The sequence below is a fragment of the Hevea brasiliensis genome, chromosome 14 (assembly GCF_030052815.1).
Source record: "Hevea brasiliensis isolate MT/VB/25A 57/8 chromosome 14, ASM3005281v1, whole genome shotgun sequence".
Lineage (NCBI taxonomy): Eukaryota > Viridiplantae > Streptophyta > Magnoliopsida > Malpighiales > Euphorbiaceae > Hevea > Hevea brasiliensis.
In genome coordinates this window covers 74,282,169-74,306,520 of record NC_079506.1, presented here as the reverse complement: position 1 = coordinate 74,306,520, position 24,352 = coordinate 74,282,169, and the positions used below count along the sequence as shown (strand labels likewise).

At 24.8% G+C, this 24,352-nt stretch overlaps 1 protein-coding gene across 1 annotated transcript; it reads left to right on the top strand.

Moving 5' to 3' along the window:
- Positions 1–22,056: 22,056 nt before the first annotated feature.
- LOC110673709 (bifunctional dTDP-4-dehydrorhamnose 3,5-epimerase/dTDP-4-dehydrorhamnose reductase-like) lies at positions 22,057–24,132 on the top strand. Its single transcript, XM_058134624.1, has 2 exons — positions 22,057–22,521; positions 23,585–24,132. Exons 1-2 carry the CDS (start codon positions 22,057–22,059, stop codon positions 24,026–24,028), a joined length of 909 nt encoding a protein of 302 aa, XP_057990607.1. The 3' UTR covers positions 24,029–24,132.
- The last annotated feature ends 220 nt before the right edge of the window (positions 24,133–24,352 follow it).

Genomic DNA, 24,352 nt, shown 5'->3' with positions numbered 1-24,352 from the left:
TTTCAAATATATTGTTCTCTATATATGTTGTGAAATTTGTGTTTTGTATTATGAACCAAAAATAGAGTAGCTAGAATGAAAAATATTCAAACGTTAAATGAATTAATTTTATGATTTTTGTAAACCCACCGATTGAATTCAACGGAATCAAAACAATTTTATGAATAAAAAGATTTTATAAATTTTGGTGGAAACTGCAAAAAAAATCTAAGCTATTAAAAAAAAAATTGCAATTCCACCCTAAACTTAATAATTGCCAATTAAACCATGAACTAATAGCTGAGGTGCTGGAATGACTTGGCATTTCTGTCACCTCACTAATAGAAATACTAATGATAGGAAGTAGTTAGGAAAACCTAAAAAATATAGAGTTTAATTGGTAATTTAATTAACATAGGTTACAATTCAAAAAAAAAGTTGAAAGTTCAATTTTTTTTTTTTGATAATTTTCCCTTTAATTTATTACATTTTACTATTTTCATCATTAAATTAGGCCTTATCAATCTAATGACAATTATTAAGAAAATAAATTTTGTATTATAAAATAAAATTATGTTAGAAATTTTTATAAGAACAAATAAATGGGGAAATTTAAAATCATTCTATTATTAATAGTGAAAATATTTAAAAATTAATATTTGAATTTAAAAAAAAAATTATTATAGTTTCGTAATCCATCAATAGTGCTATAAATAAACTTAAATAATTTTAATATTCTAAACTAAAAGAAAAAAGGGTCAAGCAATTAACTTTTCTTTTCCAATTTTTTATGCTATGTTACGTCGATATAATTATTAAATACAATATAAGTATTTATTAAATTATATTAATAAATTTTTATATAATTTAAATTAATTATTCATATAAACAAAATTTTACTTAGATTAGGATTTATATATAATTTTATTATATACTTATCCTTGTTTTAAATATATAAAAAATTAATAATTTTTAATTTTATAAATAATTGAAAAAATTAAAAATATTTTATCTGTTTACAAGATTATTAAATATTATAGATAAACAAATGAATCCTCTTATGCCTTAAAATGCATGGAATAGGCAAAATGTTCACAATTGATAAAGACAAATAAATTTGAAAAACGAATTGAAAAAAGAATGTAATACTCTCCCATCTCAATAGTGATTTTATATATGTATAACTCATGAATCAATTAATTCTAGATCGCTTTAAAGAGTTTAAAAAATAAAATTTTGGAAAAATATTATCATTTTGTTAACATATCCAAAATGATAGCCATAAGTGTATGTCCATGAAGTGTGATCCAAAATGAAGTTACCAAATTAATTAATAAAACAAAGAGTCTATATATATATATATGTTATAAATGAATAGTATATGTGGGAGAAAAGGAGCAAGCTAGTAATCACAGGAATTCATTTGCAGAAATGCAGTAGAAAACAATGAAAATGAAAAGGCCAAATGGTTAAAAAAAAATCATAACTTTAAGTGTTTTATCAATTATAGTCAATTATTTTAATTTTATTGATTTTGGTATAATTTGAAACTTTAGTGTTAATTATAGGTAATTGACTAAATTTTACTATTTGAGTGCTTATACGGCGATTAATGTAGCAAAAATATTACTTTTTTATATATCATTACTAACATGGCAACTAATATAGCATGAACTTTAATTTGCTTTATTATATTGTTGCTAATATGGTGATTGGTGTGACAAAAATATTATTATTTTTTATATATTATTGTTGAGGTAATGAAACTTTAATAATAAAAATAAAAAGTCAAAACCTTTTGACTTTTGTCAATTATAACTAATTTTATAAATTTGTTTCATTTATAAGCAGTTAACTAATTTTGACCTAATTTAGTAAAAATGAATATTTTATTACTTTATACAATTTTCAAAAATAATATTTATAAAAATAATTTCCCCTCTCCCTCCCCCTCATATTTATTTTGTTGGTATTTATAAAATTTATTTGTGAAAATAGATATATTTTTTTTATTTAAAATTAAATATATTCCTTCACTCAATATCCCTCTCTCTCTTCCTCCTACCCTCCTGTTCATTGTCATCTAATAATATATATACCTTGTATCCATCTCTTTCTTGAAAAATATTCTTATACCCACCATACACTCTCTCTCACTTTTCCTTTCCTCCTGTTCATTGTTATCTAATAATATATATACGCATCTACCTATATGTTGATTATTATTATTATTATTATTATTATTATTATTATATGGTAAAATGATGATTATTGTTATTATTGATTTTTTTACATGAATTTTTATTTTTAAAATAAATTAAAAAAATCTATTTTCACAAATAAATTCTATAAATACCAAAAAAATAGAGAAGAGAAACAGGAATTTTTTTTTTAATTATACTAAGTAATATAACTTTTTTTTCATAATTGTTTGTATTATGTATTGACTAAGGGTAGAATTAGTCAACTGACTATAAATAAAATAAATCTATAAAATTAGCAATAATTAATAAAAGTCAAAATTTTTTATTTTTTTTTAATTATCAAAATTCACTATGTTAGCAACAACATATCAAATAATAATATCTTTAATACATCAGCGGCTACATCAGTAACAATATAATAAAAAAATTTAAAGTTTATGTCATATTAGTTGTCATGTCAGCAATAATATTTTTATCACGTTAATTATTTTTACCATGTTAATTATTATATTAGCGTTCATTTTTTCAATTTGAGACTTAGGCTATAATTAACATAAAAGTTTTAAATTAGGTTAAAAATGACAAAATTAAAAAAATATAGTTATAATTGACAAAAAGAGTAAAATTTTGAAAATTTTCTTACTATTTGGCCAAATGAAAATAAGAAGACAGTAAGAATGATAGGGCACGTTTATTTGTAGAATATAATTTTTTTAAAGTTATTTTTAAAAATATTTTAAATTTTATTTCTTAAAAAAATAAAGGAAAAAATGAAAAATTTGTTCACTTGTAAATAACAAAAATAATTTTTTATTTCATAAAAATAAAAAAATGATTTCTTTTATAATTAAAAAGTAAATTATTTAGAATATATTTAAAAACTTATTTTATTTTTAAAATTTCTTAATATCCAATATTTATTTATTTAATAATAATATGATTAATTTTTTTATCATCATAAATAAATAATTTTTAATTTTAATTATTATAAAACTATAGCATAATTTTAATTATAAAAAATTATTATTCTTTATTTGAAAAAAAAATTAAAAATTAAAACTTTTTTTTCTATAAAGAAAACAATTAAAAAACAATTTAAAGTATTTTCTATATATATATATATATATATATATATATATATATATATATATATAGTTTTTTTTTAAAAAAACCTTCGTATTTCTTAAGTGAAGGGACTCATAGTCTTTTCCATTTCAAATCACTTTGCCCTAGCTTTTTCTTCTCTTTTTTTAATTATAAAATTATTTTAAATTAAATATTAATTCACAAATATATTAAAAAAATTTTCTCAATGCATTAAAGAAGCTATATGATAAACAATAAACTTTAATTCAGTAAATATTTCAAATTTAAATCTCATTGAAAATTAAATTAAAAATACCATATCATAAATTAAACAAAACGAACAAAAAGAATGATATGAACAGTAAATTATAATTTGAATGTACTCTTCCCAATATGTAAATTTAAAGCATTAGCATTATAATATCATATGTATTTAAAATATTCATAATGAACTTACTAAACTGTTAGATATTTTAACTAGAATATTTTGTCAGGTCTTTCGGATCCCACATCGGTTGTGGATAGTGTATGTAAGCAGTTTATATAGGTTAGCATGCCTTAGTAAAATTGCCACAGTTTTATCAACGAGTGTGTCCTATCATTGAACCATCTGTGTGTGTGTACACTTTTAGGTAAAAAAAAGCCAAAGAGCTCGAGAGGGTGAGGCCAGTGTGTGCGTGGGCTTAACCCCCCACACAAAAGTCGCGTACACGTGGTCCGCCGCATGAAGGGCTAGCATACTTTGATAAAATTGGTATGGTTTTACTAAAGATTGTGTCTTGTCTCTGAACCGTACCGTTCATTTTGAATTCCATGCACTTGTTGTAGCACTTACTCCCACACCATAGAGAGAGAAAAAAAAATGGCTAGAGAAATAATTGAAAAGAAGCTAAACCTCCTACCATATAACACTCTATGAGAAATTATTTTTTTTTCTTTTTAAAAAAATTCTAATGATGAACAAATTAATTATATTCCACAGAATTTAATATTTTTATCTCGTGAAATTACATATGAGAATTTGACTACATTCAACTTATTTGATTTATTATATTTTAATATTGAAATTATGAGGATGTGAGAAATCAACTCCATCTTCATCTTCTATAAATAGGATTAAAAAAATAAAATAAATAAATTAATAACCAACTGAAATCAATTGTTATTTAGCAATCAATTTTATAATTGATTTATGATTTTAAATTTTTAATAAAATAATTAATTGATAAAAATTTAATAATCGATTTACGAATCGATTGCTACTTAGCAACAGAAATATAATTAGTTACTAAATCGGTCACAAATTGATATTAGAAAAATCTTGGATATATGATTAGCAATCGATTTAAAAATTGGTTGCTAATAATAAATCGATTATTATTAGCAACTAATTCAAAAATAAGTTACTAATAGCAATCGATTGTTTAATCGGTTATTAAATTATAGAGTTTTTTTTAATTCACTTAACAATTTAACAACTGATTTGTAATTAATTGCAAAAATAAATTGCTATTTGTAATAGGCTAAAATCAGTTGGTAACCAATTGCAAATCAATTGCTAAATTATAAAATTTCTTTTTAGTATAAATTTAGCAACTGATTTATGAATTGGTTAGCAACTAATTTTAGTCTATTGCACATAGCAACCGAATTTTGCAACTAATTGCTAATTGGTTCCTAAATTATTGGAGAAAAAATTTCTGTCAGTTTCTTTGACAATTTTTTTTTTGAATTTGCAACCGATTTGCAAAAGAAACCGATTTTTGCATTCAAATGAAATTATTTGCTATTAGCAACTGTTTTTTACAACCGGTTGAGAATTGATTGTTATTACCAATCGATTTTTGTAACCGATTGTGAATCAGTTGTTAAATTATTAGAGGTAAAATTGCTACAGGTTTTTAAAAAAATTAATTAGCAACCAACTGAATCGGTTAGTAATTTGTTTATATAAACCACTACTATTTTTTTTCTCACTTCTCTTTCATTTTCTTTTTCTCTAATTCTTCTTTTTATTTTTTTTCTCTAACTTTTTCATTATCTTTTTCTTTCTCACCTATTTTCTTCATTATCTTTTGCTTTCTCATATTTTTATTTTTCTTCTTTTTCTTTTATCATCTATTTTCTTCTTCATCTTTTTTCTTTTATCATCTATTTTCTTCTTCATCATCTTTTTGTTTCTCATATATTTTCTTCTTTATTATCTTTTCCTTTCTCCTTTATTTTCTTCATCTTTTTCTTTCTCATTTTTTTATTTAATTTTTTTATGCATAAAATAAAAATTTTTATACAAACATATTTTTTGTTAGTAAATTATTTATAGTAGTAATTTTTAGTAATTTTTTTATAATATATATGGTAATTTTTTTTAATTAATTTTTCTTATAAATATCTTTTTTATTTAATTTGTTTTTATAATATTTTTATATTAATTTTTTAGTCTTAATGTTTCATTAATAATTTATTATTATAGTAATTTTTAGAAAAAATTATTTATTTGAATTTTTAATTTGTTATTTGGAAATTTAATTTATTTTTTGTAATTTTTTAAATTAACAACCAAAAGTCGATTGTTAAATCGGTTGCAAATAACAACCAATTTATAAAATGATTGCAAAATCACAAAATTAAAGATGTCATGTATCAATTGTTAGTAGCAACTAATTTTTTTTTTTGCTAAAAGGTTTATTTTTTTTAATTTAATTAGCGAACAATTCGATTGTTGATTACTATTTACAATCGATTTTTTATTGCTAATAGCAATCGATTTATCAATCAGTTGCTATTCATTTAGCAACTGATTTTAATAGATTAGCAACTGATTCGATTTAATAAGTTGATAATTTTTTTTAAATGTATAAAATGATTGCAAAATCACAAAATTAAAGATGTCATGTATCAATTGTTAGTAGCAACTAATTTTTTTTTTTGCTAAAAGGTTTATTTTTTTTTAATTTAATTAGCGAACAATTCGATTGTTGATTATTATTTACAATCGATTTTTTATTGCTAATAGCAATCGATTTATCAATCAGTTGCTATTCATTTAGCAACTGATTTTAACAGATTAGCAACTGATTCGATTTAATAAGTTGATAATTTTTTTTAAATGTATTGCGCTCCATCTCATCGTCAACTATATTCCTTCATGGGACCTTCACAAATTAGCCTGTCAACCCAAATTTTTAACTTTTTTATTACATATTATTTTAATGGTCATCTCAAATCAAATATATGGTAAAATTTATAAAAATTATATTAATTTTTAAAATGATACTGTACTTGAATCGAGGGATTTACTCTATGAATTTAGATTTAAATTAAATGCATTATTTAGATATTCTAACTAAAAATGATTTGGATTTCATCTAAATCCCATACATTCATAACAAGTTAAAAAATTAAATATTTTAAATAATTACTTTTACCTTATTATTTTATTACCTTATTATTTTAAATAGATCCCATATAATTAAATATATCAGCTCTACATGACATCATAATTTCTATGCACTTCATGGAAATTCTTTTCATTAACCAAATAAAAGAACTTTTTAATTTATTAATTTTAAATTTTAAATTTTAAATCGAAATCAAAATTTCAAATATAAATCTTAGAATCCAAATGAATAATTTTTTTAAGCCTTTGATTTAATATTATGACTCTTTAATAATATAGTTCATATTTATATTTCGTAAATTAAATTTTTTTATATGAGAACACCAACCTAATTAATTTCACGTTATCTTTTTTACTACTTTACATGCAATGAATAATTTTTTTTTTACTTGGATCAGATATACAGTGGATAAAATACAAAGTGCGTTTCGCACGTATGTATAGAATTGGTAAATTTCATGTAATATATGTTTGAGAAATGCGGGTTTAGGAGTGTAGATTATCAAATAGGCAAACCATGTTGAATTGGGTTATATTAGGCTCCCACCATGAAAATGGTTTAAGTCATTTTGGATTGATTTTTCAACACTTATATATCATTCAATTTTCTTAGACATTGTCAATGTGAGACTTAGAGTCTGTTTGATTTTACTGTTAGTGTCACGACCCGATTTTTGAGCCGGATCTGCACTAGGACCTGGGCTAGTAAGCTTTACTGTTCCCAAACCCATAACCAGGACCCAAAATCAAGGCTTAAAATGCAAACAGAAATAAAATAAACACTATGAATTTACTTGGGCCAACTGAACCTGATTCTTATCAGAAATCCTCCACTATGGGAGTCTAGCTTAACCCTGATACATAACATGAACAAACCATCTCATATCATAAAATTTTCATTAAATAATATAATATATTCATAAACCAATGTCAAAGAGGAGTTCTAGTAATTAAACAAATAGTTAAATAAATAAACAAATAAATAGACACAATAAAGCTATTAAACTATAAAGCAACAACCTGCGGAGGAAAATGCAGGTTAGACTCAAAAAATAAATTTGCTCCTTTTGCAACCTGGTAAAAATATTTGAATAGAGATGAGCGTTCGACTCAGAGAGTTTAGATATTAATTATAGATGCAATTTCTATAACTATCTAAAACTAGTGCAATCCTACCATGAAATACACATCCAACACATAAAATAAATAATTCACCCAATATTCACACGAAAAGTTAATTTGGATCTACTCACACACCCAGTGTATCATATCAACATATATATATATATATATATATATATATATATATATATATATATATATATATATATATATATATATGGGAGCTAATTCCCTATACAGCTCTTTTAATCCAATACCTTCCAACAAGATTAACTCAAGCCGGACTTTCGCTTAATAATCCCAGTATGAGGGCCAGCGAGATCAACTCAAAGCTGTGCTCACTCCGTCTTATCCATATATAAGGATTTGGTTCCAGCGAGTCAAGCTCCAGCCATGACTACCTGTCTTACCTATATCCATAACCACATCATACTCATGCCAACACATACACAGAGCTCTAAATTATCCTCAGGGTGACAATCACAAATAAATAATAATAATTAAATACGCAACAACGAATATGCCCCTAATATACTAACTATTTATGTGCATAATTAATTATTTATAGAATACATGAGTATGCTAGATATATAATTAATATTAAAATTACAAAAATAATCAATATCCAACTCACATACTGGTTGATCCGACTGCAGCTAGTCCGACTAGAAGGAAGAAGAATGCCCAGCATTGATCACCTATATAGACACACTGACCTTTATTAAATTACTAACAAAGACAATTAATTTAAACTAAAGAAGCAAGAATTAATCCTAGGTTCTTGCCAAAATTTCGGCGAAGTCTCCTCTATAACTGGACCTAACCTTCCTACAAGAAAAATGCAACAACAACAACAACATATAGGGCTTCAGGCCCATAACAACAATTATAATGCCCATTCGAGGCCTACAAGAATTCTAATCTAGGTCCAATCCTTCAAACTCCAACTCAGGTCTCTAACTCCTTTACAGTCCAAATAATTATTTTTAGCACTTCAAAAATTATAAAAATATTCTTGGAGGTCCTCTACATCGTCCTTTTATTGATGAAATTTATTTCACTCAATTTAACTAAGTCAGGAATATTTTACAGATTTATCAGCTAGCTTAGCCAAGGTGAATACTATACAACTTGAGTTATGGACTACATTTACAGATTCTGCTACCTGAAACGCATTTGGAATGTCTAAAATGCTAGGAGTGACTGTAAACATGACCTCTTTTTGGGATAGCCTGCTGAACACCCAAACCGGGCTGAAAACTCGATTCCAAGTACCTGTGAGCTATCACAGATTCGATCACACCTAAACGAATCCCATAAGTTGTTAATAATTATCATATAATTATATTTAATTTACAGGTATCAAAGAGGGTCAAAAATCTCACTAAGCGATTTGGATCCCCCAATGGTCACTTTTTCCAAACGGTGTCCGATCGGAGCATGGTTGGTCCTAACTTGAAGGTTTTGATGCATTGAGTTCATTGGCGGTCTCAGATTATCGATTCGACGGTCTAATCGCTAAAAAAGTCGTCAGAAAGGCGCTACCAAACCCTTTCTCTCTCCTCTAGCTGTGCCAAAAATCACCATGGATTCTGCTGTTCTTGGTTAAAAATGAAAGATGGGTTTGCAAGGATTCCAACTCAGGTGATCCCGCATGGAATGGTGGCATGGCAGTGATGGTACAATGCTAAAAAGTCATTGCCTTCTTCGTGTGCGATCTCTCTCTCTCTCTCTCTCCCCTCTTTTACTGCCACTACAAGAGTTGCTGGCCGCCGTTCATCGCTCCTTGACGATCGCCGGTGCTTGTTGACACCATAGAGAAGGCTCATCGACGTTGCATGGCTTGTCAGAGAAAGAAAGAAAGGGAGAAGGAAAGTGAGAGATAAGAGAGAGAAAAAGTGGGGGTTGTGGAGAAGAAAGTCTCCCAATTTTTGTTTCTTTCAATTTAATTTTTTTTTTAAAAAGCTGCTGTTGACACTGATGGCATACTACAACTAAAATTGCAGTTGTCATCTCACCTTTTATATATATATATATATATATATATATAAACAATACTTTTAACATTTAAATACATAATATTTTATCAAAACACCTTTATCAAATCTTTAATCAAATTAATATTAAAATATTATTAATATGTATAATAAACTCTTACTCCATAAATTAATTAAACATAATAATATTAGTAATAATAATAAGAATAATTACATTAAATTTAAAGATATCAAAACATAAAATTATAATAAAAAATTAATATTTCTAAAGATTAAATCCAAAACTTCAAAATAATCTTATAAAATATATTAAAATGACTAAATAAGTTTAAAGCAACTAAATACATAAATTATTTATTCCTTAGCTAATAATAAGATTAAGCACAACTTAATGAATTGTTTAAATCAATAAAATTATATTAGAATAATATTAAAATTATATTTTTATTAAAAAAATTTGAGTTGTTACAGTTTGAAACAATTGATAATTGATAGCAGATAACCAATTGCTAATAACTTATTGTAGTTGATATATGCTAAGTGTTTAGTAAAACTATGCCGAGCTATTATTGTTATATATAAAATGACTATTAAGGGTATATATTATATTATTTAATTTATTATTGAAGTAGACATATAATAATTAATTTATTATACAATATATTAAAAATATAATTATTTTTTAAGTATATATAAAAATGAACATATAATTATTATATTTATAATATTTTGTATTTATTTATTATTTATTATAATCTAAAAAATTGCATAAAAATTAATTTAAAGATACAAAAATTTTATAATCAACTAATTTTTTAAAAAGATAATATAGTCTAAATAAAAAAAAATAAATCACCTAATAAGAAAGAGCTCTATAAATAGAGCTGACAAAAATTGCACGTGATGAATATCTATCAATTGCCTATAATCAACTATATTTTTAGAAGTTTACCAAACACTTTGGTTCACCTATTTGAATATCTATTAGCTATCAACTGCACCCAAAAGGTGAACCGAACACCCACATATTCACACAAACCATATTTTAACTTTTCCTCTCAAATGCGATTAGGTTCAGTTTACACTCACAGGGTTCATAGGCCTAGTTATCACTTGCCATTACAAGGGATGACCCATCTCATTTTGGTTTGACTCCTTTTGGCTCTTCCCTCGAGGTTTTCTTTGGACATGCGCATAAGTCTGTCTGAGTCTTACTCGATTAGCTCAACTTATGGCTCTAGCTCAATAGGACTCAACCCACCTTTTTTTTTGATCCCAAATCTGCAATAGTTGGGTCTCATTACTCTAATAATATTGAGAAATACATGTCCAAGAGTGTAAATCATCTAGACAAACCGTTGTATTGGACTAAGATTGAAACTGAACTCTTATCACTAAATGGCCTGATTTGATTTGTCAATACTTAAATACTCTTTAATTATTATTTTTTTCATACATTGTCAAGGTAAACTTAATTCCGCAACAAATTCCAACAATATATACCTCTACCAACAGTAAATCAGTCTAGAAGAGAAAAGTCTATTGTGAATTATTTATTTTTCCGAAAAAGTCCAATAACGGACACCATTTATAATGTTGCCTTGTTAAAATGCTTGCTTGCTCCACGTTGGATGTCTATTTTCGTCATTTACACAATTATCTATCTATCTATATATATATATATATATATATATATATATATATATATATATATATATATATATAATTGATTGACTTTAATCTACTAACTAAAATTGATTGGTATATAATTTTTAGGACTTGACTAGGTACACAAAAATCTGTATATAAAAATATACAAATAAGAGTAATTATGTAAATTTCAATCACTTTTTTGCTATGCAATGTCTATTTAACATTTTATAATTTGAATTTCAAAATTTACAATTTCTCTCTTCTATTATTAGCGATTCAATCAAATACCATCAAATCTCTAACCTATTATGTTCTACCAATTATTCAATCAATAAGAGACCACCTAACTCTTTATTTAACCTATCAGAACCCACCATTCCTTTAACCTATCAGAGTTCACCATTACTTTAACTAATAATGTCACAACTCAACCTCTAATTTCATAACTTATTCTTAAGCAAAAAACTCCATGCCCATCTGAAGTATCTTCTTCATGTATCCCATTTCAATTTTTCTTCCCAAATTAAATTTATATATTCCATCTCATACATCCTTCAAGTTCTACAACAATGGGAGACGGTTCGATTTTTATAGGAGGGAAGAAAAAAGAAAAATGTTATGTTGTCTCCAAAATCAAACCGAATAATCCAAAAATTTCAAAAATAAAAATTGAATTGAATCGAATTTCTGCAAAAAATAAATTGAATTTCCAAATTAAATCGGTCTGATTGATTATTTTAATTTAGTCTGAACTGAATAATGCTTACTCTTATCTAATTGATTAATTATGATGTACTTGATCATAATTATTTGATTTATGATCTATTTGACTAATAGTTGCTTAATTAATTGATCTAATTCATCATAGTTACTTGATTTATGATCTAATTGATTAGGTGGTTTGATTTTCACAAACGAGAGGAAAAAAGAAAAAAGTATTATGTTATCTTCAAAATTAAACCATATAGACCAAAAAATTCAAAAATAAAAACAGAACTGAACTAAATTTCTACAAAAACTAAACCGAATTTCCAAATTAATTATGTTCAATCAATCAATTGTTTCGGTCTGAACTAAATAATGCTTACCCCTATCTAATTGATCATGGTTGATTTATGCACTAATTGAATATAATCTATTTGATTAATTGGTAAAATACTTGATGGTACTTGATCTAATTGTTAATAGTTATTTGATTAATCGATTTAATTGATTATGATGTAATTGATCATATTTACTTGATTCATGATCTAATTGATTGTGATATACTTGATTAATTCATAAAATATCCGATAATACTTAATTATGATGTAATTGATAATAATTAATTGATTTAGATATAATTAATTATGATCTACTTAATTAATTAATAAAACACCCGATAGTACTTTATTATACTCTAACTGATCATAATTAATCGATTTAAAATTTAATTCATTAATCATTACTTGATTAATTCATCTAATTGATTATGGTGTAATTAATCATAATTACTTGATTTATGATCTAATTGATTAATATTTACTTGATTAATTGATCTAATTATTAATAGTTATTTGGTTAATTGATCTAGTTGATTATAATATAATTTAGCATAGCTATTTGATTTATGATCTAATTGATTAGGTAGTCTGATTTTCATAAGAAGGAGAAAAAAAGGAAAAATATTGTATTATCTTCAAAATCGAACTGAATAAATAAAAAATTTAAAACTAAAAATTGAACCGAACTGAATTTCAACAAAAATAGAACCAAATTTCCAAATTAATTCGGTTTGATTAGTCGGTTATTACGATCTAAACTAAATAGTGCTCATTCCTATCTAATTAATTAATTCATTATGATATAATTGATCATAGTTACTTAATTTATGATCTAATTAATTAAGATTTACTCGATTAATTGATAAAATACCCGTTAATACTTTATTATGATATAATTGTTAATAGTTATTTGATTAATTGATCTAATTGATTATGATATAATTGATTACAGTTACTTGATTTATGATCTATTGATTATAATTTACTCGATTAATTGATAAAATACCCGTTAATACTTGATTATGATATAATTGTTAATAGTTATTTGATTAATTGATCTAATTGATTATGATATAGTTGATTATAGTTATTTAATGAATAATCTATTTTATTATAATTTACTTGATTAATTAATAAAATACCCGATAGTACTTAATTATAATATAATTGATCATAACAAATTGATTTATGATCTAATCGATTATGATTTAATTGATTAATTGATAAAATAGCGGATAGTACTCGATTATGATCTGATTGATCATAGTTACCTTATTTATGATTTAATTGATTAGGCGATCCAATTTTCACAAGAGAGAAAAAAAGAAAAATATTATGTTGTCTTCAAAACTGAACAAAATATATCAAAAAATTCAAAAATAAAAATTAAATCGAATCGAATTTCTACAAAAACCTAATTGAATTTATGAATTAATTTGGTTCAATTGGTTATTTCAATTTAAACAGAATAATGCTCACTCTTATCTAATTAATTAATTGATTATGATATAATTAATCGTAATTGCTTGATTCATAATCTAATTGATCATAGTTACTTGATTTGTGATCTAATTGATTATAATTTACTTGATTAATTGATAAAATATACTATAGTACTTGATGATGATGTAATTAATTATAGTTACTTGATTTATAAGATAATTGATTATGATATGCTTTATTAATTGATAAATACTCAATAGTACTTGATTATGATGTAATTGATCATGGTTACTTGATTTATGATCTAATTAATCATGATATACTTGATTAATTGATAAAATAACTGATAATGCTTGATTATGATGTAATTGATTATAATTACTTGATTTATGATCTAGTTGATTATTGGATAAAATAACCGATTATACTTGATTATGATTTAATTGATTATAGTACTTAATTTATGATCTACTTGATTAATTAATAAAATACTCAATAGTACTTAATTATGATCTAATTGATTATAGTTACTTGTTTAGCATCTAATTGATTAACTGATCTAATTGTTAATAGTTATTTGATTAATTTATCCCACGGATTATGTTGCAATTGAGTATAGTTACTTGATTTATTATCTAATTGATTAATAATTACTTGATTAATTGATCTAATTGTTAACAGTTTATTAATTAATTAATTTAATTGATCATAGTTACTTGATTTATAATCTAATTGATCTATTGGTTACTCGCTTGGTTTAAATGGGTCAACTCCAGTCTGCTAACTAAATGGATTAAAACTTGAACCGAACCAATAATTGTCCCAATTCTCAATTAAATCAATTCGACTGATCCCATTCAGTTCGATTCTAATACACCGTATAAATCAATTGTGATTGGTTGAATTTTTGATGGGTTACGATTAGTTTAGAGATTAGTGGGAATTATTGATTGATCAAAAATTTGGTGAGATGTAATTGATTAAGAGATTAGTGAGAGCTGATTGGTTAAAGGAGAGGACGATTATGATTGGTTGGATTTTGAAAGAAAATAATTTTATTGAGAAATCAAATTAATTTGAAGCCTAAATGACTTAAAGATAAAGTGAACATTTCATTTCATTTTTTTGCTATTGTCTATTAGATTTTGATTCGGTAGTAGGCCCTAATATTTTAAAAAATTTTTAGGAATTTATTAATAATTTTATAAAAAAGCCTCAAAATTTGCTCAAAATTTTTTTAGTATTGAAAGAATGATATCAATACTAAAATGCATATCATTTTGTAAAAAAAAAAAAAATCCAAAACATCATTGCCTCTTTGCCTTTTATTCTTTATCAATTTTATTTTACCATAAGCACTAATTTCTATTATTTGTTAAATTATTGGATAAAATTATCAAATGGAAATATAACACATTTTTCTCATATTCTTTTCATTAAGTTAAAATTTTAATGACTCTCTTCTCATAATCTCATTGCTATTATTGAAATCTCTCAATTGAAATAATTTAATCGTACTCAAATTTTGAAAAAAAAAAATTCTTTCGTAAATTAAAACCACGTCATTTATTTTATTTAATCAGTAAATTTAATTAAATTTATTTTTCATTATTATTTAAAAAAAATTATATTCAAGATAAATTTGACAAATTTGTTAATTTTAGGCTATCAATATATTGTAAGTTCAATAATTCCTAATATTAAGCATTCATTAGATTTTAATAATAATAATTTCAATTAATTTTTACCAAATCAATTTTATTTAAAATAAATTATTTAATTAATTTATATTTATTTTATATATATTATTTTTGTGAATTACATATTTTAATTGGGCCCTCAAATTGAATTTCTGACTCTATTACTGAGTAGTATATGGAAGTCTCATTTTCAGGTCCTTGAGATACTATATTGCCGGTTAAATAAAATTGGTTTGAATAATTAATTAATATAATACTGTTAATTTAAATCTTCTCTAAAATAATGTAATTTTGAACTTAAATCACATTGGAATTAATTGTACTGAAAATTTTATTTTATAAAATTAGAATATATATATATATATATATATATATATATATATATATATATATATATATATATATATAAGAGCTAATCAAACCTAACCAAGAGATATTACAATAAAAGATGAAACATATAATGTATCATATTTTTATTTTGCTATGTTTTTACTATGCTTTTCATGTAATAAGTTTTTTCCATTAACGTATAATAGACAATGATTTCCATTCTTTTTTTTCAAAAAACTATAAGGCATATATACTCCATCTACAGCTGAATGGGTTTTGAAATGCAATTTTATTTAAAAAAAAAAAAAAAGAAAGTAAGTGTGTTGATTAAATGGTTTAATGCTCAATTTCGCTCTTATATTTTATTGAGATATTTAATTAATTTTATTTTTAATCTTTTTAAATTATTCCATTAATTTAAATTTAAATTCAATTTAACTTAAAAATAAAGAATTTGAAAAATTTAAATTTTAATCTAAATTAAGAAATAAAATTTTAGTTAAAAATTTTTAATTTTTGAATTAAATGAAGCTTAAATTAAAAAATTTAAATTAATTTAAATAAAAATAATAATAAATTAAATTAAATATTTTAATAAGTATAGGAATGAAATTGAATATTTAACCTTGATTAAACACTCCATCTACGTCGCGTTGGTGAATATAATTCTTAGCAGCTAGAAAATTGATATCATTTTAATTAAGAATAATGCAAAGAGTCATAACCACAAACACTTTTCCCCCTGTATCTGGTTGAAACGACAAGGAAAACAGAGTAATATCTAAAAAACATTTTTTAAAAACGTTAAAAAATAGAATTTTGTATTTATATGTACAAATTTTTTATTTATATATATATATATATATATTTTTTAAAACATTATTTTACTTTATTTTTATATTAGTAAATTTAATATAAATCATTAATTATCTCTATTTGAAGAGTTTGATCATGTTGACATACTATTTAATTTAGCCAATCAAAAAGAAGCATGCTCGATTCTAGGGTGATTTACAGCCTGTTTGACTTGATGCATAAAAAAAAATTGCAGTAACCGATCGAATCGATTATTAATATATTAAAATCAATTATTCATCTATTAAAATTTATTGTTAATCAATTTAACAACCAATTTAATAACTAATTTAGTCTGTTACAATGAAGCTGGTTGCTAAATCATTAACAACTAACTGATAAATCAATTGTTATTTGTAACTAATTTAAAAATAAAAAATTGGTGCTAAAATCTTGCAAATAGCAATAAAATGTCAAATCAGTTCTTAAAATAATCAAATTAAAAAAATAAAATTTTTGATTAAAAATTATCAGTTGCTAGTGATAACCGATTTAGCAACTGAGACACAATCGGTTGCAAAACACTGGATGCTTTTAATTAAGATAATAACTACATAAAAATGGAGACAACACAAAGTAAAATAAACCCTTACTAAGAAGGAAGCAAATAACTCAAGATCTATCAATAAAAATAGATATAAGTACATATACTCGGAATCCTTTTAAAAAGAATATATATATATATATATATATATATTTGAGAATTGTTAGGGGAAAAAAAAAAGGAAAACACAAAACAAGGGATGGAGGGATTAATTATCAGTGAAAACACTTACTAATGACCACCTAAAAGCTTAGAACTAAAAAGATTAATTTTTCAATTTTTTAAAATTTAATTAAAATTTAGAAAACAATTTTAAGTTGTTTCCACTATTTTTCTTTATAAAAAATTTATTTTTTTAATTATTTTTAGGAGAAATTATGAAAATGTATCATGTGGTTTCACTCATTTTCACTTCAGGGTTTGTGGTTCACCAATGATAAATGATATCTTGAAGTTTCACACTGTTAGCAAATGATAACTTCTCGTCTTCTCTCCGTTAAAAGCTATTGACATGGAGCAGAAATCAACTAACATAGAATAATAAAAAAAGTGGAAATTATAAAGAAAAGTATTCTATGCTTTTGCTTATTTTCACTTCAGGATTTCTTGATTCATTTTGTGATAAAGTGGTACCCTCAGGTTTTGCACTATTAACAAACTAAGTAAATTATTTAACTTATATAAATAGCCAAAATATGAATCCTTCCCTTTTGCAATACCATAGAAAAGTTTATGCATATTCTTTTTGAAAAACTCAATTTGCTAGTTCTAATATTTTTTAATGGCCAAGTCTCTAGGCTAGAAAAATTTTCTGTATCGAGAAGTGTTGGGGAGGTTGAGGGTAGCTTCAGCCACAAACTTTTTAAGGCAGTGCCAATGGAAGCTGTGCCCAAAGTAAATAAAGGTATCAACTACCTCATAGAAAAGAGGAATAAATGGCTAGTCAGTCATGAGAACACCGGTTTAAAGTGTTGTTCCTCCCCAAATTCTTAGTAATACTAATCCAGTAACTCACCTAGGAGTTCAACATCAGCGATCCTTGATAGTGATTCCAAAGGTGAAGGTGCAAACTTTAGGTTTAGAAATCTGTTGATAGTGATTCTGAAAGTTAAGTTCTTCATGTAAAACTCCACATCGGCACACCTCACTTTCGAAATCACTATGCCACAAGTGAATAAAATCTTTTTCTTGTATAAAATATCTTAGTGGTGTGTGAATTATTTTTTTCTTTTATTATTAAAAATAATTAAAAATATTATTTTAATACCATATCAGTGAAAATTGACAGAGTCAGACAAAATGTTGTGTTTGCTAACAGATGTTATCACAAGGCATAACTTTGTCATAACGTAAAAAAATAACGAAACCACAAAATATTTTTTTTTTAATTTTCACTTTTTTTTTTTAATTTTATGTTAGCAAAATTTTCTTCTACATAAGCACCTGATCCACGCCAGCATCTTTTGACAGAGAGAAGATAAAAAATCGTTATTTACTAACAATGCAAAATCTCAGGGTACCACTTTATCACAAAAAAAATCACATACCCTGAAGTGAAAAATAGGTGAAACCAAAATGAAAAATAATTTTTTTTCTATAACTACACTTATAATATAATTTTTATAATAAAATTACATAATTATTTTAAAAAATATTTATTATGATGACAAAATTTATTTACAGATGAATGCATTTTCATATTCTTTTTCTAGTTTTTGAAACAATAAAAAATCTGATTTTTTAAAAAATAAAAAACTAAAAACTATTTCACAAGTAAATATGCCATAGATTTTTCCTAAGCTTCCTCTCTTAACTTTTTTTTCCCAAAAGAAAATATATTTCATTAATTAGAAATAAAATACAAATTTCAACTACGTTTTATAATTTTACTATAATGTAGCATAAATAAATTTAACATAAATTACTTGTATAAGTAATAATAGTTATTATCTTAATTTGATGGGTTCGATCATATTAATTGACCATTTGACTTGGTCAATCCATGAAAAGTATGCTCCTTTCAATGGCGATCTACTGCTATTGTTTGACTTCATAATCTTTTTACGGGTTTAATCTAATGACCTTTGAATTTTACATTCTACTAGATAAAAAATTTACACATTATATTGCACTCTCATCTAATAACAAAATATCACAACCAAGCACTTTATAAAATGAAAACAAAATAAATCTTCAATTAGGAGAACAAATATATACAAAGGGAGATAAAAACAAAATAAAAAAAATAAAGAAAATATATTTGAATATACATGTTCAGAATTCATTCTAAAAAGATAAAAATCTAAGAATTATTATAAAATAAAAGAATAAAGAAAAAACAAGAAAACAAAAAGGACTGTGGGGTATATATATACCACATATTCTATTCATATCAAATAATTCTTTAATGTGTCCGAAAATAATAATTCTGGACATGATAACAAAATAATTTATGGAAGATTCAAGAATATAAACATTAAAAACACATGGACTAAAAAATAAATTTTTTAAATATTATTTATTGTTGCATATATCGTGCAGTGCCTGTAGATGATGTTGCGGTCTCCATATTTCATGAACATATTATCGTTCATTGACAGAAAAAAGAATAAAGTTCATATTATGGGCTATATTAAAAATTAAATAAAATGGTCATATAATGATGTAAAAAATTCGTAAAATGTTTTAATTTCCATAAAATATAAAATAATTTAAATTTAAATAGCTAATAAAGTTAAGCATTTAATAAAAAAATAATTTAACAATTTATATAATTCAACCAAAAATTAATTATTTCTACATCTACCTTTTAAAAAATTAATTTGTATTAATTTTGTGTTGTTTGTAACATTGTTTAATGTCTCATCCGCCGCTATTTGGGGTGAAGTTGGTTGGGAAAGAGAGCTCTTGTCCTAGGGACTTCAAAGCTGGCCGTCAGAAATGATAGGAATGCCATTGAAAGTTTGGATCGTCTTTGATCACTCTCCCCTTATATTCAATTATATACAATTAAGAGATAAATAAATTTAAAATTAAGTTTTGAGCAAAATAAATCTAATTTTTTTATATGAACTTTATTTTTATTAAAATATGTAGGAAAATTTAACATTCGTCATCCAACTAAACTTGACTAGTCGATCTATTCATTATACCCAACTTAAGACAATGAATACTAAATGAAAAAATCTAAAAAAAAAAAATAGTTCAGAAAGTTAACAAAAGGATGCTCCTGCTAATCAAAAATTGAGCACCTAATAACAGAACTTAAAACAAAATAATTCTTAGAAACAAAAAGTGCAAACAAAATAATCAAAAACTGCATATCAGCAACGCAAATATGGCTCTCCGGCAAAACTCAGAACCCAAGAGCATGGCCAAACAAAGGAGCTAAAATACAAATTGACCACCACGAAAAAGCCCAGCACGCAATGCAAAACAGGGCGGGCCCCTTGAGCCGTCGGCAAGGTAGACTCATCAGCAAAACAAAATCTAGAATCTCATAACAATTATAAACATGTTACAAAATCTTCGGACCTAGTCAAACCCTGCTTTGCTAATGAATCGACAAAATAAATTCATGTACTTTTTAAATAAGAATAAATAAATTATTATTTAATAAAATATTATTTTTTTAAAATTTAAATATTAAAACTTATTTATTATTTTTAATTAAAATAAATTAAAGACATTAAGGAATATAATAAAAAAATATTAGTACTAAAATTATTATTTTAATATTTTATTATTAAAAAAATAAAAAAAATGATATTTTGATTTTTTAAAAAAAGGTCTATTAGACCTTAATTAAAAAGTTCTATCCTTATTTAGATTAAAACCTGATTTTAGAATTATTTAATCTTTTTCGTTTGCATTTAACAAAAATAAATAAAATATTATATAATTAAAAATAAATATTTAAAATATTAATAATGTTCTAAAATAATAATAAAATAGTGAGGAAGCATAAACTATACTGCTTAAAAAGCTGTATATTTTGGATTAGAAACTTTTATATTCATTTTGTGTACTTATTAATTAAAGAATAAAATATTTAAAAATTATATTTTAAAAAAAAATTCAAAAATTATTGATTAGTGATTTAATCTGATTCAAAATTTATATTTTAATGAATAAATCCACAACTTCATTAAAAATATTGAAATCCTTTCTATTTTACAAATATATTGAATAACTCAGAATCAATAAACTATTGAAATCGTTAGTCGTAATCAAAATTAATTGTATTGAAAAAAAAAAAAACTCAAAAGCTGAATTCCCCTGGAAAAAGATGACATTTAAAATGACTTGTACAGTATTTGGCGGCCTCGACTCAATTTCCTCCTTTATAAATATCACACTTTGGTTGCCATTCTTCCGCACCTCTCCAATCACTCTTCTTTCTTCTTGTATTATTCTATCTGCTGCAAAACTCAAGTAAGTAACTGCTTTAGAAAATGATTTCAAGTTAGATTTAGATTGATTTGCTAGTTGGGGGTCATTTCAGATTAAAATATTATTTTTCTAAAATAATTAATTTTTATTTATTTAATTTTTGAGTCAAAAATTGAGTTATTCGGATCAATCTAAATAAGTTAGTTTTTGTCACGTTAATTGTTAGAACTTGATCCTACCAATTTAATTAATTAATTAATTAATTTGTTCATAACAACATTCACTTGATGTGATCATTTGGCAGAATAATGGCAGCAGAAGTTCCAAAAACCAACACCTCTGAAGGACAGAAACCACCTCTGAAATTTTTGATTTACGGAGGAACAGGTTGGATAGGAGGAATGCTTGGAAAGCTGTGCGAGAAGCAGGGAATACCTTTCAGTTATGGAAAAGGTCGATTAGAGAACAGATCAGAGATCTTGGATGATATTCAAGCTGTTAGCCCAACTCATGTGTTCAATGCTGCTGGAGTCACTGGTAGACCCAATGTGGATTGGTGTGAATTTCACAAGTTAGAGACGATTCGCAGCAATGTTGTTGGTGCTCTAACATTGGCTGATGTTTGCAAACAGCATAATCTTCTAATGATCAACTATACAAGTGGTTGTATTTTTTACTATGATGATTCTCATCCTTTAGGGTCAGGTATAGGGTTCACTGAAGAAGAGATATCCAATTACTCTGGCTCTTTCTTTTCTTTAACCAAAGCCATGGTATGTGCATTCTTAACTTTTGAAGGTAAATTACTATTTCATCCCCGTGTTATGCCATAATTGACACTTGAGTCCTTCCACTTTAAAAAATAGATGAAAACGTCATGGGCAGAGGGAGGGGGGGGACTGGGGGAGCCTCGGCCCCCCTAACCCTTTTTAATTTTTCCCTGTATATATATAGAGAGAGATAAAGAGAGAGAGATTAATTTATGTTAGACAAAATTATTTTATTTTAACTATTGGCCTCCAAAAAAATTATTATATTATTTTATTAAGATATAAGTATGCAAAATATTGGAATTATTTATTTTCATTATATATTCAAAAATTTTCTGAAGTATTAACATTATTAAAAAATTATAGCTTAATTACACTCTATTATGATATTTTTGAATATATACTATTAACCTTTCAAAATATACCATAAATAAGAAATATATAGAGAATAAGTATAAATAAATAATGTACTAAATCAATAATATTAGCTCTCCCAAAAATAATTTTTTGGCTCCACCCTTGGAAAACTTCCTTAAGTTTTGATTTCTTTTGTTTATCCATCATTTTTGTCAATATAACCTTAGTCAACGAATTAAAAGGTGGTAAAAAAGGGACAAAAGCGTTAATAATGGTAAAAACTCAAAGATGAAAGTGTTCATAATAGTAAAAAACTCAAAGACAAGTGTTCATAATGATAAAATTTAAAGATGAAATAATAATTTATTTTTGAGGGATATTAAATTGTTTTTACTTATCATCAATAATAAAAGTTGAGAAAAATAAACAAAAGTGTATGATTGAATCAAAATTTAGAGATGTTTTCATCTGTTTTTTAAAATATTGAAACTCAAGTTTTAATTATGGCGTAATACTGAGAGGGAAAAAGTAATTTTGCCTTAACTTTTATTTATTTATTTTTTTCACTTTAGTTCAAAGAGAAAGAAAAAAAGAAAAAAAGCTAAAGAAAAAAGAAAAAAAAGCTTACTCAAGATTTTGAGGAATTATTACATGGTATTGGTTAGTTTGGATGCATAACTTATAAATGTCCTGAATATTTTTGTGCAAGGTTGATGTGCTTATGAGAGAATATGACAATGTTTGCAACCTTAGACTCAGAATGCCAATATCATCAGATCTGGACAATCCTCGCAACTTCATCTTTAAGATTAGAGCATACAAAAGAGTTGTTAACATTCCAAACAGCATGAGTATCTTGGACGAACTCATTCCCATTTCAATTGAGATGGCGAAGAAGAACCTAACAGGAATATGGAACTTCACAAACCCAGGCGTAGTGAGTCACAATGAGATTTTGGAGATGTACAAGATTTATGTGGATCCAAATTTCAAGTGGGTTAATTTCACAGTGGAAGAACAAGCAAAAGTTATTGTTGCCTCCCGCTGCAACAATCAATTGGATGCATCTAAGTTGAAGAAAGAGTTTCCTGAGATATTGCACATTAAAGACTCCCTCATTAAGTACGTGTTTGAACCCAACAAGAAAACTTAATTAGTTGGTGGAGTTTCTGTATGTTGCCAAAATAATAAGGTTGTTGAGTTGTTGCTACTATTACAAATAATAAAATGAATAAATTTTGAAATATTAATATAGTGATTGAGTAATTGATAATGCATGGGCTCAAAGATTTAAACTCCATCATTGTATTATATTTTTTATGTAGTTTAAAAATAAAGAAATTATATAACTGTAAGTTTTATCATTTGTATAGTGAAAATTATTACTAATAACAGGTTTGAGTTAAATAATTAATTTCATAAAATTACAAATTGCAAGTTGTAGGGTTGTAAGTGGTATAGTGTGCAAAAAACTTGC